General features: G+C 41.5%; 1 protein-coding gene and 1 long non-coding RNA gene across 4 annotated transcripts in view; both read right to left on the bottom strand.

The window, feature by feature from the left end:
* Window positions 1-1,571, bottom strand: part of LOC147168568 (uncharacterized) — a 71,949-nt gene extending 70,378 nt beyond the window's left edge. Inside the window, exon 1 of the long non-coding RNA XR_015096009.1 lies at window positions 1,367-1,571. This is a non-coding gene — a long non-coding RNA (uncharacterized LOC147168568). The remainder of the gene's footprint in view (window positions 1-1,366) is intronic.
* A 2,980-nt stretch (window positions 1,572-4,551) lies between these two features.
* elf1 (E74-like ETS transcription factor 1) overlaps window positions 4,552-13,771 on the bottom strand; it is a 47,871-nt gene continuing 38,651 nt past the window's right edge. For 2 of the 3 annotated variants that reach the window (XM_086084440.1, XM_086084439.1), the window contains exons 3-9: window positions 13,375-13,549; window positions 11,865-11,966; window positions 11,353-11,514; window positions 11,184-11,267; window positions 9,449-9,641; window positions 7,890-8,210; window positions 4,552-6,969 (exon numbers count right to left, since the gene is read on the bottom strand). In XM_086084440.1, coding sequence (XP_085940566.1) covers window positions 6,228-6,969; window positions 7,890-8,210; window positions 9,449-9,641; window positions 11,184-11,267; window positions 11,353-11,514; window positions 11,865-11,966; window positions 13,375-13,549 — 1,779 coding nt within the window. In that variant the 3' untranslated portion in view covers window positions 4,552-6,227. Of the gene's footprint in view, window positions 6,970-7,889; window positions 8,211-9,448; window positions 9,642-11,183; window positions 11,268-11,352; window positions 11,515-11,864; window positions 11,967-12,227; window positions 12,886-13,374; window positions 13,550-13,771 lie in introns of those variants that run through there. The other variant, XM_086084441.1, reaches the window with a different exon arrangement.

Here is a 13,771-nt window from a genome sequence, read left to right as displayed (position 1 = left end):
ATGGGCCACTATCATCAAATGAAGCTCTCAAACAATTTAATTCCTTTTGTTACTTATTGAGAAAGTGGACTCCCTCCCACCCCCTCTTATTTTCATTTCAAATAATCCTCTCGTGCCTGTTGAGATGGAGGTGTTGCCAAGCTAGCAGAGTGTGGAGCAATGGATGAGTTGAGGCTTTGTATTCACATGAATGACCTGCAGGGAAGCACTCGCCTCTCCGAGCCCTCCTCCTCCTGTGGCAACATGTGTTGACAGTGCCATCTTGAGTCAAGAGAGGTGAATACCATTTAGCGGCACACTTTTCCCATCATACATTATTGCAAGTAGTGGTTGTCACTGGGGGGTAAAAAATATATATATAAATTAATAAATAATGATGATGATGATAATAATAATATATTATTATTATTATTATTATTATTATTATTATTAAAATACAGCAGAATAAGAAGCCTAAATGGTCATCAAGCATGAGGCAATAAATAATCATTCTCTGCTTTCTCCGTATTTATTATTACTGTACTTAGTTTTTCACATTTGGATTAGAAAGAAAGAAAAACTCAAACAACTCTACATGCTTTATATTTGAAACTACAGTCACATATGTATTTCAAGACATGTTTGAGTTTTTGCTATTGTGTTTGAGTTTTTTGTGTGTGCGTGCGTGTGTGTGGGGGGGGGGGGGGTGCGTGTGTGTGTGTGAGTGTGTGTGTTTATCCAAAAATCTTCGTTGAAGTTGCAGATATTTCTGATTTAATACCAAAACTTGGAGATACTGTACAGTCCATGCGCAGGGTTGGGAGGGTTACTTTTAAACTGTAATCCATTACAGTTAAAAGTTACCTGCTAAAAAATGTAGTTAGTAACGTAATCCAAGTACCATAATATTAAAGTAATGTAACTGGATTCGTTTTGGATTACTCCAATATTGAGTATGCTCATGAAGACAAAATAAAAATAAATATGACCACAATATATATATATATATATATATATATATATATAGATATATTCTATACAATGTGCTCCTGCTATTTGCAGGTGATAGGGACCCGGGCAGCCTACAAATAGCAAAAATCCTTGTGTAATTAAAAAGCATGTAGGTTATTGATTGAAGGCCATATGCTATTTTCTAACTGTCACTGAAAGCAACCACACCTCACAGATAGATAGATAGATAGATAGATAGATAGATAGATAGATAGATAGATAGATAGATAGATAGATAGATAGATAGATAGATAGATAGATAGATAGATAGACTGCAAAATTTACTTTTATCCCAGTCACAAGTTTAGCCGTGTTGTGTATGATGTTTAAATAGTAAATTGGTGGGAGGAAGATTTGTTTGGAAGGTGTAACTCACATTATGGTTGTAGGCTAGCGGGCTAGCTAGCAAGAAGCTACAGCGCGTAGCATGCCGCTGGACTCTCAGCTCAAACTTTCGCTCCGAGTACGTTCCAGTGAATACCGGTCGCCATTTCCTCTTCCCGTCCGTGAAGCTTTTTCAAACTGCCCGCGTGTGGAGGACACGACTAGTCAGTTCATTCGTTCCCACCTCCCTGACGTGTTGCAACTGTCCCACTCGCGCGGGCGCGCGCGCGCACGCTCTCTCTCTCTCTCTCTCTCTCTCTCTCTCTCTCTCTCTCTCTCTCTCTCTCTCTCTCTCTCTCTCTCTCGCTGTGAGTGTCTCTCTCTTTCGCACTCTCTCGTCGTATAAATTGTAAAGTAATCCCCATTTTTAATAAATGTACCTGAAATCTGTTTGCATGTTTTTTTTTCCTGTAACTGTAATGGAATACAGTTACTTTTTCAACTTGGCAATGCTGGAATTAATTCCCTCCTGTGTTGCCGGTGAGTGCTTTCAAATCTGAAAATACAAAGGCTTTACAGAGTTTGGACAATCCAGATTTATTTCCCCTTTATGTGTGGTCAAAATGCCATCAAAGTTGGCAGTTTCACACAAAGTCTTGGCAGTGTTATTTTTGTACGCAAGCAACTTAGTAGCTGCTAAATTGGCTGCGGCCGCCGTCATTTATACCGTAAAATATCTCCTTTATGGTGTCAGTCAGCTATTAAATTCAACTGTGTTATATATCTATTCAACTACAGCAGCACAAATCAACGAAACAAATTATTTCCTGCACATTTAGCGTGTGGTAACAGTTAGCATCTGCTAATTTAGCCACCATGTACAAAGTGCAACATTGGCTACGCATTAGTTATCTCATCATTCGCAGACGCGTTTTTCTATGCTGCCAAAATGGATGCGCTAACGGCCATTTTGGGACACGTGACGTCAACGTCAGGATCTCTATTAGACATTGGGCCACTCTGTAACATCGCCCTCCCACTCTAAGGATCAGAAAGTTGCTTTCCTTCTGAAAATGTGTAAAGTAACTTTCACAATCCTTCACAGTCGGCTTGTGTACATGCTAAGCAGCGACGTCGTCCTTACGTCAACTTTGTTTACAATCAGGAAAGGGGTCTAACCAAACAAAACAAAAACGGCATTACGGCATTTTGACTTCCGGGTTTTCACCCATCAACTTTGTTTCCGTTCACGGTTTGCGACGTGTGGGCCGCGTCCTCTCATGCTTCCGCCTTTGTGCCCCTTGGTTGCGCAATCCCATCGACGAGTGCGAGGCTCCGAAGCATTTCAGATAGCCGAGATGCCCTGCTGCCGATAAGCGGGAGCGTGCGGTTGGGGGGCGCAGGGGTGGGGGTGCGAGTGTGGGAACGCGGCCAGCAGTGGCCAGAAATGGCGCTGATGTGTAAAACCCGGAAGTCGGAAGTCTGTGGCATCTACCTCATAACAAACCCAATGGGTTGGGGGGGGGGGAATTGACCATATTTGGACATACGGGGTTTCAGCATGACGCCAGCGATATGTAAATGTTACTACATATTTTTTTTACGACGAGACAGATAGCATACTAAAATTGCCTACGTAGTTTTTTAAAAAACGTTTTGTTTCTTTCCACCCCTGCCTTTGTTGCAGGATGTTTTGTACGGTCAGGCCCACATTCTGCCATGTTGCATTCTAGCGCACTGGGTTAAACGAACCTCGTCCCTGCACCGCTTCTCGTCACACGCTGGAGGCGCCATCATGTCAGCCGTCATCCTTCAAGTGCTCCCACGGCGAGGGGCACAGCAGTAAACAGCGAAGCTGTGTCGGTGGCTGCGGGCGACACCGAAATAGTGCCACCACTTTTTTCCCCCCATGGGGGCTCGGTTCGTGCCATCTTCTGTCTTTCTGACTCATTAAGTAACGGAATAGTGTGATGTTATAGACGCCTTCTATTATTTGAGCCATCCATAAACGAGCTCACTTTGGCAGGCGATCGATGCGAGTGTTGTGATGAAATAGGCTTGTTTGTTGATGATCGGGTTGTATTTTTTGCGTGGCCGTTTTCAAACTAGAACAGGATGGAGCTTCTTACAGCATGGGGTGCACAGCTGTGCAGCACGTGGGTGTCGACGCAGTAGGCTAACCCCAAATCCAGACAGCTTCCTTAGCCTGCACCCACGCACCGCCACTATCCGGGGAGCACAAACACACACACAAGCTCTTGGAAAATCTATCTAAGTCACTCTGCCGTGGTGGTGACAGACTGGGCTGTCTGCAGCTGTGACTGTGTCACATGCTAACGTGCTAATGTATTCATCCACCCACAGCCAGTCAGCCACTGCTCTTAAACATAGTCAAGTCATTCTCAGCGTGTGCAAAAGGGCTTTTCTCAACCTTTTCGCATTTATTCTTACTTCAACATCTTTTTTTTTTCTCATATGAGCTCGAGAGATGCTAACTATCTGCATCGAGTTGGTCTCTATTTCTTTACAATATGTTCTATGGAGCCCCACTAGTCTAAACACAATATTAACTAATTCACTGCCATTGACAGCAATAGACATCAAAAATTAATTTGAACTATTTCTATTAGTTTAACATTTTTCATCAAGAGTATGAAAGCCTAGATAAGATAGAACAGATATAAAATTTGTTAGTTAACTAGTGAAGTCATGCGAATACTTACAATTACAATTTTTTTTTAATATATATTTTTTTAATTTTTAATCTTTTTTTTTAAAGAAAATATAAAAAATTAGGGGCGTCAGGCCATTCCAATTTTTAATCGTAATTAATCGCATGACTTCACTAGTCAACTCACGATTAATCACACATTTTAAATCTGTTCAAATACAATAAAAAAAAAATCTAGGTTTTCATACTCTTGGTAACAAAAGTGGGAAAAAACGTTAAATAGAAATAGTTTAAATGAATTTTTGACGTCTATAGCCGTCAATGGCAGTGAATGAGTTAAGGGTAAACAACAAAATCCACCCATTTTTATCCATCTCAATGGGCGGCCATTTTGCCACTAGCTGTTGACATCGTGCTCATGATTCAAGTAACGACCAATCACAGCTTGTCACAATACCAAACCAAAATTTTTTTTTACAGTGTTAACAGTGTGATAAAAAGTGGTTAGTGTATTGCGCTACAAATGCATCCCTCTCAGATTCAGACACCAGAAGCAAATGACATGACACTGTTTTGTCTCCAAGTTTAATGTTTCTGCGTGTATTTTTTTTTTCCTTTTCTTTTTTTTGCTGCTATGTGATTTGTGGACATCTGCTGTGTCACAACACAAGAAAGAAGCCTTATAAATCTACTCTATACTCAGCATAAAGAAGGCCACTGACAATCAACAGTCGCAAACAACAGTGCTTTAAGGCAAGGGTGGTCTACATACAGGGTATACAACGTATATACAGAGCAAAAAAAACAAAACAAATAGCAGCAGCATAAAGATTTGGATAGGAAAACATCTCCAGTGTAATTATTGTCATCTTGCATATATTTGAACAGTATGCATACATTCAGCTTGTCCTTACAGGTCGAAACAAACGACTTGAGTTTAGAACTCCTGCTCTGTAGACCGAGGTCTGAGTTGCCCGCATGTCCCCGCCGTGCCTCAACCCCATCTCGGGAAACTTTGGCTAGTTCCGACGCAGCGTTGTGGATCAATGTGGATCAATGTGGCCGGGCCGATCACGTTTGGCCTCAGGTGTTGGTGGCATATCGAGAAGGCACACATTGGACACGCACGAGAGCAGGAGCAGAGAGCGCTCGTGAAAATGAACAAAATCGCACTGGTCCAGAAGAAACAATGACATCTGATATATGACTTTTTTTATACCCATACTGACTGATTCTTTTGATACTGATTCTTGAAAGCTTTTAATGCGTGACAGCTATATTTTGCATAACACACACACAGCAGGATATGTACAACAGCATGTAAGGGGAATGGAAACAAGGCAAATAGAAAAGCTGTTTATATTATTATGGAGAAAAAAAAATAAGTTTGGTCTTCCTCGTACTAAATGTGTATATTCTTTGTATTTTCCCTCATGTAAATAGAATACAAATGTGCCTTTTTATACAGAATTTAGAAATTCACAAAATAAATAAAGTTTGCCGTGGCCTTAATAGTGAATCTCAAGCGTACTGTATATCATTTGTATATACAGAGAGAGATCCATGAATCTAACATCAACAGGATTGCAGCCTCAGAAACACCAGACTGATAAAAAAAAAATAATGTTTTATCTAGAATTCTTTCCGTCTTTGTCTCCAGTCTGCACCAAGAATTTTTTTTCTTTTCCAAATGCCCGATTCCACACTTTGGAAACACGAAGTACTGGAGAAGTCATGCATGCCTTTTCTTTTGCTTCTAAGAAAATAAACTCGTTCTGGTGAAAGTCCCAAAAGCAGTCGTCAGGGTCCTTTTTTCCAGTACTGACGCATGTTGGATCCTTTTTGTGTTCAGTCCCCCCATGTTTTGGTTTGTATCAAGCCAAACCTCTTTTTTTTTTCACCATTTACAAGTCCGCTGACAATAACAGACTACTGGCACATTTGGCAGACAGGCATCCCTACTTCATCCAATGGCTGTTCTCCTTAAGGGAGGAGTTTGGTGTGTAAATATCCTCGCATGTCCAAAAACTGAAATGTGACATCTTTAAAAAATACAAAACACTCCCTTGATGCATTTCTTTAGGCACATGGTCACATAAAGGTGAGTAAACGATTGAACCCTGAGGCTGAACTGAGCAACCTTGAGGAGCAACATCTGATCCTGGATCCGATTGCAGCAATGTGGAAGAAAATAAAAACAACCACCATCACGTCCAAATGGTCCTCGCGCTGCAGAAGCATGTCAAGCCTCCGCCGGCTCCGTCTTTATCTGGATAAAGTTTGCCGGAAGCTGCACAGAGATGGGCAGCTCCTGCAGGCCTTTGATGGTCTGCTGGGACTGCAGGGACATCTCCCCTCGCACCTCCAGCTCCTCCACAGGGGTGAGGCCTTCGCACGGGCTGCTGCTTTGGGAAGAGAATCCGTTGAACGGCGTCTCGCTGGCGAACTCGTGGCCGTGGGTGTGGCTGGTGTCGATGATCACAGTCCGGTACTGCAGCTCCGCCTCGCCGGCGTCCATTTCCTCCTTGGCGAACGTGTTGGCCAGGGAGGGGTCGCCGTTGACCATGGACTGGAAATAACTAGAGTCCAGCATCTCCTCTTTCACCTGCAGCCCGCACAAATCGCCCGATTTCAGCACGGTGGCGATGACGGTGCCGGGTTGCTGCGCCACCATGGTCTGCCCGCAGGCGGTGTTGATGGCGAGCAGGCGCGGGAGGCTCTGGGCGGCGGAAATGGGAAGCGTGCAGGTGGCGGAGGAGGACAAGATGGCCGACGGGCCCAGGTTGGTGACGAGCAGCTGCTGGGGGAGGCCCTCTTGCAGGCCGCTGGCCGCCTGGATGGTCAAAACCTCGTTGGCTGGGGTGCTAGACTGGAGGAGGACGCGCGGGGGGGAGCAGTGAGTGGAGTCCCCGTTGGGGAGAACCGACTGAAGAGAACTTGAAGACGTCAAGACAACCGGGAGTGAAGCAGAAGTGTTCATGGACCTGGAAAGACGAAAACAGGACTTACGCGGAGAACGAGGATAAGGTATGGAAAAAAACTTTTTAAAGGGGAAGTCAACCTTAAACATTTCTTGACAATAATATATTACCTCACTAGCCTAAACATGACATTCTGATTAACCCTATAAAGCCAAATGTATCATACTAAATACAAGACATTTTGAGCTCTCTATTTCATGAGTATATATCTGATGCATGCATTGCACGTGTAATCCATTAGAGGGCAGTATCACCCAGCTGATGGCTTTTCCTTACAAGATCGCCCCAATTGAGAAAAAGGAGAGACGCCTATATTTATTAATAGTAGGAAATGTTCATTCTGATTTTGGGAAATACTAATAATATGTTTGATATGTTTGTTTATTGTTAAATTTTTGACAGTTGTAAATGTACAAATTTAAAGCATTGTGACCGGATGTATCAAATATGACACAAATCAAAAGTCATATGTGGAAGCTGATTTTCCAAAAAAATTTTTTCAAAAGGACCAATGAATACTCTATTTACAAGGAATCAGAATTGTCTCTCATATATTTAATGGATTTTGCTGCTTAACTCATATTCAACTGACACAACATTAACCAGAAGACCACATTTAGAGTAGTGAGGCTGCATAGAATATATTATTGACAAGATTTTTTACTTTTGGTTGACTTCCCCTTTTAATTGCTTGTACAATCAATATAATAAATCTACAAAGGAGAACTGTTGTTTGAAACGATGTCCAAAAAGCTAAACCTTGGTCCCATTGGACCAAAACAAAATCTTGGAACATATGTAGAAAATCTTTGAAACGTAAGCAATTTGCTTTCTTTGAATTAATTCCCTCCTCCTGGTAACCATTCGAGCGGTAATGATATTCCAAAATAGAAAAGTGCCTTGTGTCTATGTAGCGTGTGTACCTCATAGCCTGCGCTATGTCCGCCCCCTGGTTACCCTGCAGTATATGCAGGAGTTGTTCCGCTTGTCCTGCCTGCATTTCCTGCTGCAGACATTGCTCGACGGGCTCTTTCTTCATCTGCTTGACCGGCTGGTGGGCCCTCCCTCTGGAGCCCCCCCGCGCCACAGACCTCCCGTTGGCGGACCTTTGGGCGCCGTACTCATGACCGTCAGACCCCGCGTCGTCGTCCTCGATCACCACCAGGTCGGCCGGCATCTCCTTGAACTGGTAGACCAGACGTTGACCTTCCACCTTTGCCAAGATGCCTCGCTGGTAGTAGTACCTGCAGTTAATGAGAGTGCAGAGCGTATGTTATCATACCAACTCATCGTTATACAGGATTTCCGCAGGTATCGGTCTCATTCAATGCTTTTTAATGCAACTTGGAAATAATTTAATGTCCACGTTGTACTGCATACATGCACGCACACATGCATACAGTATACGTTTTATATATTAGGGCTGTCAGTCGATTACAATTTTCAATCATAATTAATCACATGATTTATATAGTTAACTCGCGTTCAATTGCACATTTTTGTCCGTGGTAACTGTACAATATTGTTTTAAAGTTTTTCATTCTCTTTTTAATTAACATAAAAGTGGACAAACGTGGTTACCAAATACAAATGTGGTTGTATCTTCCAGTTGATTGATTTAGCAATTTTATGGTAAATAATTCATAGTTATTTGAAGTTAACAAGATATACTAAACAGTTAAAAGGAGTGTGAAACACTGAGTCACAATTTTGTGTTGAGGTAATTTTTTCTGCCACTATGTGGCATTAGTGTTTTATGATGGACGTTGGTGGCAGGAACAGTATATTTTTATTTTCAAATTTAAAGTAATTTAATTAAATTTTAATGCATCTGGACATCGTTTTTATATATTTTTTATGGCCATTTAATGCTTTAATTTTGATCAAAATCAATTGAATGCTTAAAAACTATTGCTAGCATGTTAGCATTTTAGCACTTCTTAACCTATCATATTTGTATACAGGGCATGATGCAAAACCCTGATTAATTGGCCTTTGCGCCTTCTCTTCTCAGGATGCAACCTTGCTAAACGTTAGTTTGCGTTTTATTAAACCTCATTAGAAAAGAAACAGCGCTAGACGCAAAATCATCATCAAATCTGCCTTCACAGTTTTTGCTAGCATCATGAAACTCATATCAATTCTCAAGATGTTATACTGTATCCTTGTCAATCTGCCTTAATGTTTTCTATAGTCAGGTTGCTATCTTGCCGTAAATAAAGTTTTGAGTTGAGTATGTAAAATACTTTTCCACAGCCTTAGAACTTTCCCTACTCAGGTTGCTACTTTGCTGACTGCTAGTATGCTGACATTTAATCCATTTTCAATCAAATGTTTTGTTTTGCCACTTTTACTTGTTTTTCTGCCACATTTCCCTCGCGAGTTGTATGAAATATGCTGTACAGATACATGCCTCCAACAATGACAATCCCTCTCTTTTTTTTATTTATATATATACATATATATATATATATATATATACCTGAGCGCCCGTCCCATGGTCTCGTAGTTCATGTCCGGCTTGTTTTTGTGTTTTCCCCAAAGCTTGGAGACCGCCTTGGAGTCGACCAACTTGAAGATGCCTTTTTCTCGCTGTGTCCACTTGATATATTTGGGACAGGTGTTCTTGTCCTGCAGTAAGGCCAGGAGGAATTCCCACAGGTAGATGGTGTTGCCTGAAATGAAGACGGGGAACACATTGTTATTTGCTTTTTTTGCTTTTTAAATTATCATTATTATTTTAATATCCAAATACACCTGACATCCATGGAGTAGACTTGTGTTATTTTAACAGGTTGTACAATTGGAATTTGACACAAAGATGCAAGACATTGATTGTGTTGGAATGGTTTCGTTTATTCTTAACTCATTCACTGCCATTGACGGCTATTGACGTCAAAAATTCATTTGAACTATTTCTAGTTTAACATTTTTTACCCACTTTTGCTAACAAAAGTATAAAAACCTAGATTTAGGTTTTTTTAGAACGGATATAAAATTTGTGATTAATCGTGAGTTAATTAGCAAAGTCATGCGATTAATTACGTTTAAAAATTGTAATCTCCCGACGCCCCTAATTTTTAATATTTTTTTCTGTAAAAAAAAAAACATTAACAAAAACAAAAATTAACAAAAGGTTATTAAAAATCAGGTGATTAAAAAATGTTATCGTAATTAATCGCTTGATCACAAATTTGATATCTGTTCTAAATGTACAAAAAAAATCTAGGTTTTCATACTCAAAATAGAAGGAAAAAATATTAAACTAATAAAAATAGTTTAAATGAATTTTTGACGTCTATAGCTGTCAATGGCAGTGAATGAGTTAACCATCTTTGCAACACTTGTACCAAATTAATAAATAGCCAACAGTTAAGTATAGTTAGTGGGCTGGTGTTGAAAGCACTAAAGATATTTTCCAGGTCGAGGACAACTTTGAAGTAGAAATTTGCATTCATCTAAGGCGAGCGCATTTAAATGTGACTTCTTAGCCATATTTTTTTGACGGAGATGCTTTGAAATTTAATTTTGTGAACTTTAAGTAGGAAATTTACAACTTCCCAGCAGTCTCAAACGATGCACTATTCATCAGCCTCTCTTTACAGGGGTTCAATTTCTGTTTTAACATATACGAGTCAACACATGCTACAGCATGTTTTTTTCCCCCACTGTATGTTTGACCACACGAGCTCCACGAAATGCAAAACTTGCTATCAGTATTACAATTATGAACTTTTTTACACTTCTATGACAAGTAAATGACTTTGATTTGATCATAAATCCACTATTTCCTGTTTAAATCTCAACAAATCGAAGGCGGGCATCAACCTGGAGATGATCTTGTCCGACCTTGTATTGAGCGCATGTGCGCATCTTGGGATGGACGAAATGACAGAAAGGCAGGAAGTCGATTAGCCTAATGTGCGGCAGACTTTTAAGCAATGGTGGTTAAAAACAGTAACGCTCCCAGTAGCCGCCTAAATCCCAGCCGCCGTGGCAGGGTGATATATAAGGGTGAGACTAACGTGTCACAGTAGTCTCTATCAGTGGTGCATCAATGTGCCCGCTAGCGCGTCCCTGCAGGCCCTGAGAAACCCATCATTCACACCCTGGCTGTTTGCGCACAGGGTGACACAGAGAGCGCGCCGCGAGAGGGTGAGAGACCTTGATTTTGATTGGCTCGTTACAAGGGAGGAACACTTGTTATCGACGCTTACCTTTGCCCTCTTTGCTCTTCTTCCTCAGTGGCAGGTTCGGGGTGGAGATGGGGGAGCATGAGCGTACCACTCGGGGCTTTCTCACTGAGACAAATTGAAGAGGGCGTTGAGTTAAAAAAAAAAAAAAAGTCCACGCATGTTGTATATAACACGCTCGCTGCAATCTGACCTTTGGTTTTTTTCTGTGGCTTCAAGGGACACTTTTGGGGGATCTCGTCCATGGATGAGGTGTCCTCGTCCAGCGACATGTCAAGGGCGCCGTTCTCCATGTGGTCGGGCCTTAGGGGAGCGTACGTCAGGTCCGCCTCCAGCAGAGTACCGTAGTTGTGAACTAAACCGCATCCAAGAGGACACAAAATACATTTCACAGAAGAAAGGCTAAAAAATATTTTTTTAATGTAATGATATCATGAGAAAATTGCCCCCCCCCCCCCCCCCCAAAAAAAAGGCTTTATACTTGTATGATAATTAAAACGCTAGCCTGGAACAGATCAATCCTATTTCAATAATTTCCTAAATGGTTGAAGAAAAAATAACAGCATCCTTGTTCACCCAGCTCGCCCAAGGTCCAAATCAAGTGAAGCACTTTAGAAAATGGATGAAAATAACCAAACAATCTTGGGAACGAGTCTAGACTAGCATTCTAGAAGTAGCATGTTAGCAACCAAAGAGCCGTCTTACACATGCGCTTCTCGTCTAATATGTTGTTAGGCGACTCCATGTTGAGCAGCGCCGCGGCCGCCTCGTTTGTCTCCATGCTGTCTTCTGCGCCTGAGACTGTTTCTAAAAAAAAAACAAATATAAAGGACAAATAACTCTTAACTGATAGATAGATAGATAGATAGATAGATAGATAGATAGATAGATAGATAGATAGATAGATAGATAGATAGATAGATAGATAGATAGATAGATAGATAGATAGATAGATAGATAGATAGATAGATAGATAGATAGATAGATAGATAGATAGATAGATAGATAGATAGATAGATAGATAGACAGACAGACAGACAGACAGACAGACAGCATTAGCAACATTACCTAGCATAGCGTTTGACGAAAAAGGAGCCACGTCAAACGTGCCTTGCCAACTAAAAGCCGCCACACAAGTTAATATTATTCATCTCTCGTTTGTTGTTAAGGTTGGCGCAGTCGTTGATGCGCTCCAGCCGCTTCATTACCGTCAGTGGTAACAATATGCACGTACGTTCATACAAGAGCTGCTATCGACTACAAACTTCCATCCATGCCCTTCACATGTAGACTCACAGATGACAACGTTCAAGATGAAAAAGTCCCTTTGATCTTTTATCTTGGCTGATGTCACAGCTGCCAATCGTCAGGGCCGCCCCCAAATTGCCAACATGACTCTTTGAGTGCTGTTGTGTAGTTGACGCTCCGTGGCTGCTCACATGAACTGGACTATCATCACAGCAGAGTGACGGCGAGGTGAAATTGACAAGCACTTCCTCAAAAAGTGGAGAACCTGAAGTGACACCTAAGCATTCGTCTCAGTGTTTCCTGAGGGTTGGGATAGGGCGAGGTCCGACGATTGGCGGATGTGACATCATCAAAGGCAAAGGCGTCTTTCATCTTGAATATTAGTGAACAAATTGCAATCTCTTGCAACTTTTCCAGCTGGATTCAAAGTCGATCACTATTGAGATTGCTCATGCAAAAGTGACTTAACAATCTTTTTACTAGCTGTGGATTCCGACGCTTCAATTATTACTCGACTTCAGGGCATCGTCGTTATATGAGGCTCTCTCTTTCAAATGCACTTTCAGAATATTACCGGAACTATTTTTTCTTCTCCACAATCTCACTTAAGTATGACCCATTCTAAAAATGTAAATCATAGTTTACACATTTTTTTACATATTGCCTTAACTATTGACAAACACCGTTTTCTGGTCTTCTAATGTCTAGAATTAAAAAAAAGCCTACAGTTAGTACAAAATGCTGTAGCGAGAAGTTTTGTTACTTACTCACAAAATATTTCAGGGCTAAGCACCTTCCTATATTGCTGACTCAGTGGTACCGTAGGTTTTAGGACACAAGCAATTTTTTGGGGGGGGTAATCCTGACAGCTAAAAAGAAGTCAGGTTTCAGAGCATTCTCTATTCCTGTTATACTAGCGCTATACATAATGAATGGATGGACGTCTCTAAATGTCCAATTTTCCAACCTGAGAGGTCCACGCCTCCCACCAGGATTGAGGCCGCCTCGGCCACGTGTATGGTGTTGTCCATCATGATGCCGTTGGTCACCTCGTCCGACTCCAGGCCCGAGTACACCTGCAGCAGATCCGTGGCGGGCACCTGCTCCACGATCACGGCGGGGAATACAGATGGGTCGTCCAGCTGTGACAGACACACACCAACAACACGCGCGTGAGGGGGGAGGCAGAGGTTTGGCTCTAATCAGTCTACATCGTAAAATGTAACATAAAAACTCCTGGTAGATTAATATCACAAGCTGATTTGCTGGATCTTATTTTTATTTTGTTTTTTTACAGCCGTATAAAAGCGAGCTAGCACCATGTGCAATTTGGGCTAATGTGTAGCAACGGAGGAGAGAAGCTA

Source organism: Leptonotus elevatus, chromosome 9, assembly GCF_054856555.1.
Source record: "Leptonotus elevatus isolate MCC_2025b chromosome 9, RoL_Lele_1.0, whole genome shotgun sequence".
NCBI classification, from domain to species: Eukaryota; Metazoa; Chordata; class Actinopteri; order Syngnathiformes; family Syngnathidae; genus Leptonotus; species Leptonotus elevatus.
This window is presented reverse-complemented; position numbering and strand designations above follow the sequence as displayed.